The following is a 15508-nucleotide window of genomic DNA, read 5'->3' on the forward strand; positions in this document are numbered from 1 at the left end:
AAGAATAATCTTCTAAAATATGCCAATTTACTCACACGTCGTTATTTCCGCACAACCTGTATAGTTATTTTTTACATTTACTAATTATCGGTAATTCAAAATGTAAAAAACTTATCAGTCGTTGTCTCGATTCTATTTTATGCTTTCAAGTAGAGCTTGGAAATCGCTTTTTAAATCTAATAGATTTATTGCCGAGTTAGTGCAAGACAACTTCTTACAAAAATCGTTTTAAATTAAAACCTGTAAGCAATTATGAGTAAAACTATATTTCGCTGTTTTGGAAATGTGTAAAAATGTAAACTTTTATCTATACACCAAGCGTACCGGTACCGAACTGATCGAAAACACCACCATTAAAATTATTGTCGTTAAATGGTCGGTGCCGGTTCGTCAAATTTGATCTGTGACCAATTTCTACTCAGAAATAATGTCATTCTTTATATTTAGGATATATTACCATATAAAACGAATTGAACACACGTCTTCTTATAAAATAATAAGGTATTTTACACTAAGAATAGGAGAATTGAGATACTTACATTAATAATAGTTGCAATAAGTCTGTACTGTTCACGTATAAGTTCTGGGCTGGATATTCCAAAGTCTTTTTCTGCAAATATCTTCGGGGCAACGAGTCGTCCTCTTAACATTAAAGTCACATCCGGTCTAACTTAACATTAGTGGCCGGTACAGACGACAAAATCATGTATTATTTTTTATTTCTATTCAAACTGCCTTATTACTGTTAAATAAACACACGATTAAAATTACATTGAGGTATTTAATTTATTTGCTTAGGGAAAGAAATTCTGCAGACTAGAGGTGTTATAAACGATTATTTTTCTGTAACGGGTTACAACGTTCCAGTTTAACTCTGGTAATAGGTTTCAAAATGCGGTTTCAAAAGGAACCGCATTTACTTTTTAAATTTTTCATTAAAATGCAGAATGATGATAGTAGAAGTAGTGATGATATATAATGATTTCTTTTATTAAAAACATAATTCTTAACATTGGAAAACTAAAAATAAAATATTCTAAAATCAAAAACAAAACATGGGTCAGAAGTAACTACTTAAAGAACAAAAAACTGATAATAAACTAGAGTGATTAAATAAAATATACGGTTTAGATGCAAAAATGTTTAAAAATCTCATTTTCATTTAAAAATGAATTAACATTTAAGAATAAAATTTTTTGCAGATGCTTTTTGCTAAGTCTAGTTCTTCGCGCGTTTAGAAAATAATTTCTGGTATTTCGTTTCACGATAACATTAAATAATCCACAATAACAAAAACAGAAATCCGTGTTTGGCAAACCTGGACGAAGTATTACTCGAGTTAATTTTGGTACCACCCAAAAATTTTTTTTAAAAATATGTCGACCTTACAACGTTTATTACTATTGAAATAACTTTAATTTCATCTCTGACTGAATTTATACAGTGTGTCGCACTTAAGATGGAAACACCCCTGTATTTTAGTTATTTTTAGAAGCAAGGTGTTCAGATTCGGTACAGAGGTAGAATGTTATGAGCTTAATTGATTAGGGTACCCATTTCTACCTTCAGATAAAAACCCAGCCTACTACGACTTTGCGAATAGGGGCAATTCGCTATATTTTGCGATGCGTTAGAGATATCGGAAAAAATTACTAGAAAAAGTTGTTCAGAATGTTATTTTAACGGTAAATACCGAGTTTCAAGTCAAAAGTCAAATTTTGGCATTTTTTAAATTTTTACGCAGTCCAAATTTCAAATTTTTGTATCAGTATTCACTAGAAAGCCATRGAAATAAATAAGCCGCGTCTAATAATTGTYAATTGGACATTAATTGCATCAGTGCGCTGACAAAATGCCTAYTGAACWTCTCAGTTTAAGRGAGAAAATAAAAATAGTTAGATTATTTGGTAATGGAATTCGAAGTAGCAGACAAGTTGCTGAAGAATTCAATATGAGGCATCCACAGAGAAATTCTATTAGACATAAAACTGCAGCAGGGGTGAATTTGCGTTTCACTCAAACTGGAACAGTCCGCTTCACGCTCAACTTCGGTATCGAACACATATTGATGATTCCATCATAGCTTCAGTTCGTGCCAATCCTCAAATGAGTTTACGTCTGAGGGCTGTTGAATTAAATGTAAGCAAAGACAAAATTAGAAGATGCCTGGTTCGTCATAAAATAAAACCTTTCAAACCAAAATTGAGCAAGTTGCACACGTTGAGAGAAGGTGATGATTTGAAACGCTTGCTATTGCTCTCTATTGCTTGTGGGCCCAAGAAAATTTTTTTGATGATAGAACTTTTTTAAGAAAAGTTATGTTTACGGATACGTTCACTACCAATGGTATAGTGTCTTCTCAAAACTGCAGATACTGGTCTACAGAAAATACTCATTGCCAATAATTCATAAGCCAATATTCACAAAAAGTTAAAGCTTGGTGCGGAAGTTTAGATGATTTTTCATCAGATAACAGAGTAACCTCTGTGATCTGTGGTTGCTGTCAATTTAACCTCAAAATCTGCACTGACGAACAACAACAAATGTTGTAAGATTGTTTGTATAATTTGATAATTAAGCCATTAAACAATGGCTGCAGTGTTGAAGAAGCGCGCCTTGGCCGAATACAGCCAGACCGTCACTCAGGTAGGCCCCGAATGCAAATTACTGCTGCAGTCATTTTAACCCTCTTCATTTAGGACGCGGCTCATTTGCCCACCAAACGTCTGAAATTGGTAAAGAAGCCCCTGCCTGGAGCTCCCAGCTCCCTTATAACAGTCGTCAACGCTTTAGATGAGTGCAAGACCAGTGACGAGTTTTTGCTGCTTTTACTCAGCATTTCTGACTCAATGCAAGTGGGATCTGCAGGAGTAATTGAGGTTCTAAAGAAACTAGTGTAAGTTAACCGAGTGTTTGAGATAATGCGTTCTATAGTTCCACTTTCCTTCTCTTAGTGAACATTTCAAGAATGAGGCAGAGTCAGCAGTGAGGGTGAAAATTTTAATGCTATTGACTGACATAGGGCTACAAAATGTATCTGAATGTGTCATCCTTGCTGAGGAAATAATAAACTTGATTAAGAATGATACTTCCCATAAAGTGCTGGCGCAGGGAATGAATGCCATTCTGAAGCTGGGCATGCTGGTGCCTGAGAGTGCGACCAGCTATCACCAAAAACTAGTTGATGTTGCCAAGAACTACTTAAAGGTAGTAAAATTCTCCTTGAAAAACGTTCAATGGTCAACTAGATTTGTTGCAGGACTCCCACCATGCAGTAAAGTGCAAGTGCTTGGAAATAATAGGCACACACGTGCCTTTATGTTCTGGTAATGATTCGGACAAGCTCTTCCATCTTATCAGCTCCTACTTCAACAATCAGGACGCCAGATTGAGAAGTCAGGCTTTCAGCACAGTGATCTTGCTCTACGAGAGGGGTTTTAAAGTGAACCCCAACATTTATGTGTTTGTGTCTGATGCCCTCAAAGACGACTATGAAATTGTGCGCAGTGTTGCTTTGAAGCTGATTTGGATCTTAGGCAATGCGTACCCAGATAAGTAAGTACCTATTCACACTCCGATATTTAAAAATATATTAATACTTTAAAGTTCAGGTTAACAAATGTCGTTTCTATCATTACTTATTTATTTATACACATTTTGTCTTCTCTGATCGACTGTTTCTGAAACATAGTTTTTGATAAAATCATGTAAAAGCTTCGAATCATAATCCTCCGATGGGATAATTGTTACTTTCTGCTTTGGATTTGATGGTGCAGAAATCTATTGTTCAGCATTGGCAGTTAAATGGTCAAACTAACATTTACCTTCAATGATTTCAGCGAAATTTTGGTGCCAGGAAGTGTGCATGAGATCCGCCTGATTGACGACGCTTTTGGAAAAATCTGCAATGGCGTCACCGACTTGTCCATGCAGGTCCGAACTCTTGCATGCGAGTTGCTTGGTACTATGAAGCAGATCAGCCCCAAATTCCTCACTCAAACGTTGGACAAAAAGCTCATGTCTAATATGAGACGCAAGGTATGAGGTTGAACAGTTTTTTTTAGTTTAGGTGCTTATCAATTCATCAAATACACAAAATAAAAAAACTCGCTTGTTTTCCATGTTTTAAAGATTCTACATGAGTAGAAAACCTGAGTTTTCCACTCACTCACGGTTTTTGATCAAAATTGGGTGAAAAAGTTTGAATTCGTGAAAGCACTTGAAAAGCCAATTTATTTACGGATCTTCATAATTTTACAGAAATGCTTTCCATTTATCAAGAGATTATTTGATTCTATTTTACAGCGTATTTTCTCGTAAGTGGACACCCATTTTTGATGATTTTTTTGAAATTCTGACAGTAAAATAAAAAAAAGCTGTAAAAGTTAAAATTTTACATAAACTCGAATTTTTAAATTACAACACCCTATGTACCTTCAGACGGATCGATGCGATTTGAGAAATGTATACAGGTGACAGGTATTTAAGAAATGCTGTAAACGGACATTGTTGCATAATTTTCGATCTAGTTTTTCGCAAATATCTCAATTTTTGATAAGAATTATATGAAGAAACTCTTTTTTCTGTACTCCCTGAACCCCCGAGAAGAATGTTGCCAATTTTTTATTAATTTAATTAAATTTTATTGGTGTTTCAAATTCAAATCAAAGTAGCCTTGAAATACGACAATCAAAAGTCGCAGAAAAATGACAATATTTATTGCTACTAGAGACTAAAAAATTAAATAACAACAATGAGATAAAAATCATTGATTCTCTAGACGATCTCTCTAATCAATTTCAATTTTGTCTAAAACATTTTGAATGTATTGGTTATTATCCATATTAATATTGAACTGCATTCACTATTCTCATGCGTAAATCATTAACATTTGCTATTGGATTTTCATACACAATATGCTTTAAATAAGTCCAGAGAAAAGAATCAAGGGGCGTTAAGTTGGGGCTATTAGGGGATCAATTCAGATATACAAATTTTAATCTAAAAACGTTCCAACGGGTGAACGAGGTACGTAATTCTTCATCTATCTCTACAATATCATCAATAATTGTTTTTCTCCATTCTAAAAAGTGTTTCCAGATGGAACACGTCTCTGGGTGCTACAGCGCTTATATTCTTTTCTTGAGGCCCATGCAGTTGATCCGTTTTTCATTCACGATAAGAATGAGAAATATTTGCGTATAGTGTTTCGAGTACTTCGAATTTTAGTCGAGTAGGTATTTAGCACTGACATTTTTGATGGCGATTTCAACACGATTTCGATCTGATGCTATTTATAATTTTTAAAGCGCAATATATGTATAGAAAACGACTAAATAGCAATATATACAGGGTGATTCACACCCTTATGGACACAGAGCAGGGGCGTGTAGAGGACCTAAAAACAAGTCGAGTTTCCATTTAAGTGTTTCTTCTCAGGCCCATGGTTAACGAGATACAGGGTGTTAAAATTTCAAAAAAACTTCGGTATTTTCTCTTTAGCTTCTACAGTTTATGACCTTGGCTAAAAATAAATATGTTCAAAAGGGGTAGTTGAACCAGTCTTAGTCGGAAAGCACGGGAGATCACTTCTCCCACTGCCTCATTGCCTTTGATAATGTCCACCGCAGTTGAGGACGAAACGTCAGGAATAAATTCCCATGGACCTCGGCTTCAAGGCCCGGAAAATATTTCTAAATGTAATTTGACCGGCCGTGAAAGCCTTCATAGTCTGATAATATATAGGGTGTTCCATAAAAAATGCTTTATATCAACTTTTAACATTTACGGCTTTCAAGTTTCTATTTTAACTTTAGATTTAAAAAATGCAACTAATAGTGAACAAGTTTAGTATCCACCACTTGAACCTTTACAACTTGCTATTTTTCGAATTTGTTTGAATTGCAAGTTGTGCACTTGCACCTTGAAAACCCAATTTTTAGTCAACATCTACTCCAATAAACGCATTGCTTGATAATATTTTCTACAGAGGACAGCCCATGAGCTGGCATGGGAAAACGTGACCAGTGGCGAATGGGCGAGTGGAAAGAAATGGGCGGACGACGCCCCCAAAGAGCTGCTAAAAGCCGATAGCATCAGCTTGATGAGCAGTGGCGCTTGTGGTGCTTTTGTGCATGGACTGGAAGATGAATTTTTAGGCAAGACCTGCATTCAACTAAATAATTCCCCGTGTCTTATTTGCTACGATTTGTAGAAGTCCGATCAGCAGCAGTAAAGTCGCTGTGTCAGCTCTCGATCAGTAACCCCCATTTTGCCAATATGGCCCTCGACTTTATGGTCGATATGTTCAATGATGAGATCGAAGACGTGCGCTTAAAAGCCATAGACAGTTTGCGGGAGATTTCCGCGCACATTATTCTGCGAGATGATCAGCTGGAGACCATTCTGGGTGAGTAACAGGCCGCACTGCGTTGGAAAATCGGACAATTGCATTTGTTGTGCAGGAGCGCTGGAAGACTTTTCGCAGGAGGTGAGGGAAGGGCTGCACCGCATGTTGGCCACCTGCAAAATGTCCACGATGGGCGGCTTGAAGATGTGCGTGGAAAAGCTTCTGGATAATCTCAAGCGCTACCCGCAAGATAAACGATCAACATATAGGTGAGTACACACAAATGCCAACACTCCGTTTCATATATGCAAAAAAATGTTTTAATGTTAGTGTTTTCCTGTTTTTAATGTTAGTGCTGTTGAATTATCTGGTTTTTTCTTATCACATTTTTGTGTCGAGTGTCTATTTTGTATAAGTAGCAGACGACCGGTACACATTTAAAACCTATTTTGTAAGGTGCAAGGTGGATTGTAATACAGAATAATTCGCACACACTGTTTCCTGGCATCAGATCCAGTTTCGCCTTTAATTCATAAAAGTTTCAAAATTCAACTTCCAGCCACAGCTGCACATTGCACTAATTAGTTCACATTTGTCCCACATTAGCCCCATCTTTGTCCCGTCCAATACATCTTATGGACAGTGCAGAGCACCTAACAGCAAATTTTGCAACTTGAAGCCGCTGATGTCAGTGGAAGCCACTTGTTCCAAACGGGTTTTAAAAGTGCAGTATTTTTCAGTAGAAGATTTCCGGTTAGGTGCCCTGCACTGTCCATAAGATGTATTGAGCGAGACAAAGATGGGGCTGATGTGGGACAAATGTGAATTCGTTAGATTATTGTGAAGCAGTGGCTGCGAGTTGAGTTTTTCAACTTTCACGAATTAAGGATTGCTCTGGATTTGCTGCCAAAAATCAGTGTGCGCGAATTATTCTTGAGTTTTTTGTGGCTTTTAAGTCCAAATTTTTACCACATTTTTTTGTAAAATTTGCCAAATTTACAAAAAACCCATTAAAATCGGCAGCGGTTGTGGACTGTACGGAAAATGTATGTGGATATGGGATATTTTTGTGTCTCTAACGGCTATAAAGTCCAAATTTTTCCTTGATTTTATGGTTTAAAAATACGTCAAACTTCGAAAAAATATTCGCAGAATTCGACTCGAACTCAAAAAACTGCCAGTACCGCGTTTAGTGTTTATTTTACACAAAAAGTGAATACTACAATTTTCATGGCGATTAACCTCCCAGATCCACTGGAGTATTCAAAATTGCTCCAACGTTTTCGGTATTCAAAATACTTAATTTTTTCAAAAGCCCATTTTCAATTTTGTTTCAAAAACCGCTTAAGCTGGGCAATTGGAAACATTCCCACTGGTTGCCTTTTAACTGGCCAACAGAGTAAAAAATTTCTATCGAAGAGCGTCGTTTGGGAAAAAAAAATTAAAAATTCACCGAAAATCTCGACTCAATTTTTCCTCAAGTCTTTTCATATGGAATAATACATTAGAATCAAAGTTCGATTTTTCGAAAAAATCCAATAAACTGCGAGTAAAACGCTCAAATCGTCTTCAACTCAATTCAAATTCACATCGATTACTGTTTACACTTGCTTCCAAGCATTCCATAGAAATTTGTTCAGAATGTGCCGATTTTTTGAAAAAAATTGTACAGAATTCGACTCTAAAATCGAAAAAAGGCCAGTAGCTCGCTTAGTATTTATTTTACATGAAAGTTGCTGCAACGTTTTCGGTTTGGAATTTTTTTCATTTTATTAACCACTTGAAATTTTTTTCAAAAACCTCACATTGAGCATTTGTAAAAATTACCACTAGCAACCTTTTAACTTACCAAATTTTTCATAAGGAGGCACATTTTTCGACAAGTGGCTTCGTTTAGACGAAAAGAAAAAATTTTGAAATCCACCGAATACTCAACGGTTTACCCGATGGATTTTTCAGTGAAAAAACAAAATTGTTTCTTTTTTTTWAATTTTCCTTTAMGAGTGCTTCCACATGGACGTAATACATRACAAACTAAGTTTAGTTCTTTCGTAAAAAAAATCCCCAATAAACTAGAGGAGAAAACGAAAAAGTTKTACAGTCTTTTTTTCGTCGGAGTTTTTCGGTTCATTTGTCTGATCATCTGCCMTTATTGTTGGAGAGTTTCCTCTATAATTTTCTGATTAGATCCCAACCGCTGATTTTTAGTGGCATTTGGATTYTCCTTTTGTAAAATCATTCCATTGCARTAGCGGTGCGTGGTTTAACTCTTTGRGAGTGACCGAAGSTCAGAATTTTTYTGGACGRCAATCCTCAAAATATTACAAATTAAAGGATTTTATTGTAATTATTTTTACTATATTAATAGTTACTTGAATTGTATTAAATACAAGGTGSTTTAATAATGTAATAATTATTTTAAAATACCTCTTCAGGGAAGCTCAGAAAAACAATGGTTTGGGCAARTTTCAGCTTTCTTGCAATATTTTTGAAAGTAGTGGAAATTGCGCAACTTTGCACTGATTTAGCCGAGCTCAACTCTCTTACGGTTTACGAAATCCGTATGCTAACACCCTGTATTTCGGAAATGCACGAGGAAAGCAGCGCTTCTTAAAGCAGGTCGTGTTTGGGTGAAAAAAAATGTATTGATAATGCGCGCTTGAAGTTGTCTGGTTTCAAGTCGGTTTCTTGTATTAAAATGAATATTTTGGTGCTTGACGTTCGCAAATTTTAAATAATGTTCCTTTGTGTTTGATGTCCATAAAGAAACTGGCTATTTTCCTGTTCAAATAGGTTGTTTGTTTATTTGTCAAGACACAAGAAAAAACAGGCCAAAGCCAGGTGGGAAATGTTGTCGAGCTCCCAACTTAAAAAAATACTTCACTTTAAACATGTTGTTTTTTCGTGAATTCCTTAACTGATCTACATTGTCTTTTTTTGTTAGGTGTTTACAGAGTATAGGACGCAAGCATCCGGAGCTGGTGGTGCCGTTGGTGCCCCACTTTTTGAGTATCCACCCGTTTTGCGATATGGCTGAGCCAGATGTAGAAAATCCGCACTGTATCCTTTGATAACATTATCCACCAATAAAAATAGCGAAAATCGTGATAAACCTTAACTCTACCCCAAGACATTTGCCATTTGATTCTTATTCTCAATGCGGCTGAGAACTCTGGAACGATCATCTCCTTGCTGGAACCTCATACGTTACGCCACTACGCCTACCTGAGGGATACCATGCCTCAATTCGTGCCCGTTCTAAGCCTCTCAGAAACCACGGGTACGTCGATATCGAGGCAAATGTCTGTGGATGAGAGCTTGGCCTATTTGAACAACGTTATTTCGAATCTGGATGTGGCGGAAACGATGACCAGGTCAGTACACCCGTTTACAATCAGGCAAAGCACAGTAGCCAATGCTACTGTTGCAGTTCTTTTAAAGGTTAAATACCTTATACTGATATATGACCGGTAGCCTCCCTTAGCGAAACACCCAGTATAATAATAGTCTACGTGTTAAGCCTGGGTAACACAGTGGATTTTCAGGTGTTAACACACTAACCCCAATACACTCTTCGTTAAGAAAATTTTAGACTTGAAAAAACTGTTGCAGGACACATATGGCATTGCGTTTCTCGAGAAAAATTCTCAGAAACGAAAAATACTTTGCAAGTCCAAAGTTGTGGGTTCAGTAAAGAAGAGTACGCTCTAAATGTAGTGAAAATATCGAATTTTACTCATCATTAAGAAAATTTTGCTTAGGACTGGAAAAAGCTGTCGCGGGACACATTTTGCATCGCGTCTTTCGAAACTGAAATTCTCAGAAACGAAAAATACTTTACAAGTKCAGAGTTGTAGGTTCAGTCAAGAAGAGTRCGCTCTAARTGTCGTSAAAATTTCGAATWTYACGTTCATCRTTAAGAAAATTTTGCTTWGRACTGGAAAAARMTGTYGCGGGACAMATTTTGCATCGCGTTTTTCAAGACTAAATTTCTCAGAAACGCAAAATACYCTACAAGTTTARAGTTGCGCGGTCAGTAAAGGAGAATGCGCTCTAAATGTCRWCAAAATTTCCAATTTCACTCATCGTTAAGAAAATTTTGCATAAGACTTAAAAAAACTGTCGCGTTCTGCATCTAGTTTTTCGAAGCTTAATTTCTCAGAAATGAAAAATACTCTACAAGTTCAGACTTGTGGGTTCAGCAAAGAAAAATACTGCGGTCTAAACGTTGCCAAAATTTTGAATTTCACTCATCGTTAAGAGAATTTGGTTCGGACTTGAAAAAACAGTATCAGAACACATTTGGTATAACGTTTTTCGAAACTAAATTTCTCAGAAACGAAAAAATACTTTACAAGTTCAAAGTCATGGGTTCAGTAAAAAAGAGTGCGCTCTTAGTGTCGTCAAAGTCTCGAATTTCATTCATCGTTAAGAAATGTTTGCTTAGGACTTGAAAAAGCTGTCGCGGGACACATTTTGCAWYGCGTTTTTTTGAAAYTGAATTTCTCAGAAACGAAAAAGRCTTTACAAGTTCAGAGTTGTRGRTTCAGTCAAGAAGWGTGTGCTCTAAGTGTCGTCAAAAYTTCGAATTTCACTCATCTTTAAGAAAATTTWGCTTYGGACTTRAAAAAGCTATCGCGGGACACATTYTGCATCGCGCTWTTCGAAACTGAATTTCTCAGAATCGAAAAGTACTTTACAAGTTCAGAGTTGTGGGTTTAGTAAAGAARAGTACGCTCTAAATGTCGTGAAAATTTCGAATTTTACTCATCATTAAGAAAATTTTGYTTAGGACTGGAAAAAGCTGTCGCGGGACACATTTTGCATCGCGYTTTTCGAAACTGAATTTCTCAGAAACRAAAAATACTTTACAAGTTCAGAGTTGTGGGTTCAGTCAAGAAGAGTGCGCTCTAAGTGTCGTCAAAATTTCGAATATCACGTTCATCGTTAAGAAAACTTTGCTTTGGACTGGAAAAATTGTTGCGGGACACATTTGGCATCGCGTTTATCTAGAAAAAATTCTTAAAAATGAAAAATACTTCGCAAGTTTAGAGCTATGTGTTCAGTAAAGAAGAGTACGCTCTAAATGTCGTGAAAATTTCGAATTTAACTCATCGTTAAGAAATTTTAGTTTGGGCTTSAAAAAAACTGTTTTAGAAYAYATTTAGWATAGCGTTTTTCGAAACTAAATTTATCAGAAACGAAAAATACTTTACAAGTTCAGAATTGTGCGTTCAGTAAGGAAGAGTGCGCTCTAAATGTCGTAAACATTTCGAATTTCACTCATCGTAAAGAAAATTTTGCTTTGGACTTGAAAAAACTATTGCAGAACACATTTAGCATCCCGTTTTTCAAAACTGAATTTTGCAGAAACGAAAAGTACTATACAAGTTCAGAGTTGTGCGTTCAGTAAGGAAGAGTGCGCTCTAAATATCGTCAAAATTTCGAATTTCACTCATCATTAAGACAATTTTGCTTTCGACTTAAAAAAACTGTTGCAGAACACATTGAGCATCACGTTTTCTAAAACTAAATTTTGCAGAAACGAAGAGTACTCTACAAGTTCAGAGTTGTGCGTTCAGTAAGGAAGGGTGCGCTCTAAATGCCGTAAAAATTTTGAATTTCACACATCGTTAAGAAATTTTGCTTTGGACTTGAAAAAACTGTTGCAGAACACATTTTGTAACGCGTTTTTCGAAACTAAATTTCTCAGAAACAAAAAATACTCTACAAGTTCAGAGTCATGCGTTCTAAATGTCAAAATCTTTTCAAAAATTCACTCAAATGAATCCGCCCCAGCGTCCATTTTCTACCTATAAATGTTCAAAAAGTTCACTACCCTTTTTAAAACTATATTTCCTATCTAAAAACACGATTATCGACCGATTATCCACTGTCGGTAGCAAACTGAATATTCATCCACCTTTTCGATAAGAAAAATACACCGATATACGTGATAAACATGATTATTTAATCATTTGCATGTTCGATTTTTCGATGATTCATTGCTCTGCTCTTGCTTGGCAGTTCGATATTGTTGACGTTTTTGTTGAAAGTGCCTGTTCGCAGGGCAAAATTTCCAAGGACAAATTTCACGTTCCAACTTAACGAAAGTCAACAACAGAGAGTTTTTAGGCCCCTTAAAATTACGTTGGCCTTAAACGTTAAACGTTATCGTGATCATGCGCAGTGTTAAAAAAAAGAAGGTGTTTAGGCAAATAACGTTAAGTAAGTTTTTTTGTTTTTGATACCACGTGTGTTGCACTCTAAATAAAATAAACCTCACTTTATTGTTTGAAAAAGTTTGCAAGAAAAGCAAACCTAGTTTAAGTTTGCATTGTTATTAAACAAAATGTGGTTAAGATGGAAAAAAACATGGGCCCAAACAATTTTCACATAAAATCCGTAATTACGCAATAATGGCGTAAATTAATCAATGAAAAAGTCTTATTTAAATTTACAATAAATTTCTTACTCTATTATAACCGCTTATTTTATTAATAATATTAGAAATAAGTCAAATATGTCAACACCGTCGTGCTGCTTTTTAACGTAATGCTTATTAACGTTACCGCTACTCGTACGTAAATAAAGGAACACATTATCCTCTAATTACGTAAACGGTTATTTCTTGACTAATACGCATGCTCAGAATAACGGACAACGTAAAACGTGTTGCAATTAAGGGGCCTAAAAACTCCCTAACAACTAAACGAAAAACGCTCCAAGCGCCGGTCTTCCACAAATTTAATTTTACATTTAGAGCCGTTTATATTTGTCTGAATTTCACTCAGCTGCAGTGATTGATGCACAACAATGCAAACTAAAATTAAATTTTGTTTTCCTCAAAATATTGACTAAGCAAAAAAATCGCGAAGAAACACAAAAATAAAACTGTTGCTCAATTTCCGAGCGATGATAGAAACCAACGAAATGTTATTTAAAAGTTCAGAATTCAAGGATTATTCGCCGTAGTGAGGCGCGATGAGTGATAACTCACCAACTCACAGAGTGACATCAACTCAAAAGCCCAAGTCACACAGTGTTACCCAGGCCTACATGCTGGTTGCGTTGATTTAATGAATGGAATAAATGAAGTCGCAAAATAATTGCCTTTTGCAAAGCCTAGTTGCGTCACAAGCGAAAAGATGCGAATATTTGGATGATTTAACAGGTGTTAGAAGTCGATTAAATCACATAGTTTTTATTTGCGATCATTGCCGATGAAATATTTGTTATTACAACATGTAAATGTATGGACAAAAATAGTTCAAGTTTTTTGAGAAAAATTCACTAAATTTCGATTGGAGTTCTTTCTCTCTGTAGTAAGCAGAACTTTACTCTGATGAGCTTCTATGTTGGCGCACTCCATTCTAATAGTCTTTGTTCCTCCAGCATTCACATATCGCTGCTGGAAATGGCCAAAGAGCAACTGAACCGATTAAGTGAAATTGATGAATCTGTATCGGGCACCGCGCAGTTTACTGCACTGTATATCGGGGCTCAGCTGCAGATTTTACAAATTTTGGACCGGGGATTTTGGGTGGGTATTTTCGACGATTTTCCTAAATGCAGGAACACATCCAGCCATGCTATTTCAGGTAAATCCTGCCACGTTGGCCACCCAACAGCAAAACACGCTCAAGACCAATATTCAGATTCTCTTGGAATATTGCCTGAAGTTGCAGTTTTTTTTTGTTGGGTTGAACGCCGAAGAACAGTGCGCCGTCAAACAGTTCCGACTCAGAGCTTTGGCTCTGAATTTAGTCTATATTGTTAAAGGTGAGAAGAATTTCGAAATTCGCGAAAATCGCTCAATAGTAAAGGGATTTTAGGTAGTAATTCGTCCGCGTTGGCACCGTGCCATCACTTCCTCACTGCTGTAGAGGAAATGCAGAAGGATCTTTCGCAGAACAACATCCAACCAGATGGGTTCACATCGTTGGTATTTCGAGATTTGTCCCAGATCGAGGAACCAAAGCCGGGCGCAGTGTCGCGCATTTTAACGCCGATTTTGCTCAGCCCAAAAATTGCCAGCATTCCCCGTCCCAATATTAACGTAAGTTGTATATTTTTTTAAATTTAACATGAAGGTGTACTGTGTCAATCCTCTGCAAGTGTTTACAAGGGAGCACAGATAAAACGGAGATGTTTGCGAGATAGAAGGCATACATTTTGCGTCCATGTATTTGATTGGACCTGTTTTTCTCGATAGGGTTGCGTTAAACCTGTTGATTTATTAATGAATCATCAAAGGTCACCGCAGAAATGAAGGGAAAAATGGAAAAAATTGGTGATTCATTCGTCAGTCTAATCAGTTGAGAATAATTCAGTTCATAACAGTGTGCGATTAATGCGAAAAGTTAGCGCAAACCCGTTCCATAATTGTCTATGCCTGGTGTTGGTGCTTATTTTCTTATCAATAATACATGGTTTTCATAATTCCTTATGCGTCCGGGCATCGGAATTACTTTAGGAATCAGCCGTTAAATTGCGACCACTTTCACGCGTTGCTATAGCTGCACTTTCACTTTATGCTCTAAAACGAGTCAAATCGGCTAAATATTACATTTTTGTAGCTTAGAAGTCAACTAGCTCTTTCTATTGGTTATAAACCCCATATTTTCCTGTCGTGAACCAATTTGTTAAAATCATGATTATTGATATATGTGATATATATGAAATGACGAGCTGTAAATGCTCTACACAAAACAATCAATTTACTTACGATATACAACACGCCGTGGACCCTGCATGTTTCTTATGCCGAAGACTGGACCTATTTAGAGACGCCTCGAGCAAGGTAGATTTTATCCATGTTCGATATTGTGGTACATTTTACGATTTGGAAGGCATACATAAAAACAGGTAACCACAAATACGCTGTAAAACTTTGGTAACCCATCAAAAGGATTGACGCCAAGTTTTATMTGTGTGTAAATCGTCACTAGCAGAWGAAGAGAATTAGAAAATATGTCTAATTCTATAATCTTCAGGGAACGATAGATAGTTATCAAAATCGAAAAACAATGCCAGTTTGCATTATATACCATATTTGAGAAACACTTTTTTAAGGAAACGGGTGTTTAAGTTTAAACCTGCTTGTTCTCTTGGCTGGTAATCCTAATTGTGTAGATGACTGAAAAGAGTTATTGGGCG

The 15508-nt window shown here is 36.3% G+C and overlaps 1 protein-coding gene across 1 annotated transcript; it reads left to right on the plus strand.

Annotated features, from left to right (window-relative positions):
- Positions 1 to 2451: 2451 nt before the first annotated feature.
- Positions 2452 to 14408, plus strand: LOC109541684 (integrator complex subunit 4; the record flags this gene model as incomplete). The annotated part of the gene is given in 13 exon segments (XM_048666310.1): positions 2452 to 2646; positions 2700 to 2896; positions 2955 to 3207; positions 3260 to 3555; positions 3840 to 4038; positions 5990 to 6158; positions 6215 to 6409; positions 6465 to 6618; positions 9294 to 9409; positions 9480 to 9723; positions 13745 to 13892; positions 13951 to 14131; positions 14185 to 14408. Coding segments are annotated over 13 exon segments (2433 nt in total), but the record flags the coding sequence as incomplete, so codon positions are not given.
- Between the last annotated feature and the right edge of the window lie 1100 nt (positions 14409 to 15508).

This window comes from Dendroctonus ponderosae, unplaced genomic scaffold (assembly GCF_020466585.1).
Source record: "Dendroctonus ponderosae isolate FM_Combo_2020 unplaced genomic scaffold, Dpon_F_20191213v2 Dpon_F_20191213_478, whole genome shotgun sequence".
Taxonomy (NCBI): domain Eukaryota; kingdom Metazoa; phylum Arthropoda; class Insecta; order Coleoptera; family Curculionidae; genus Dendroctonus; species Dendroctonus ponderosae.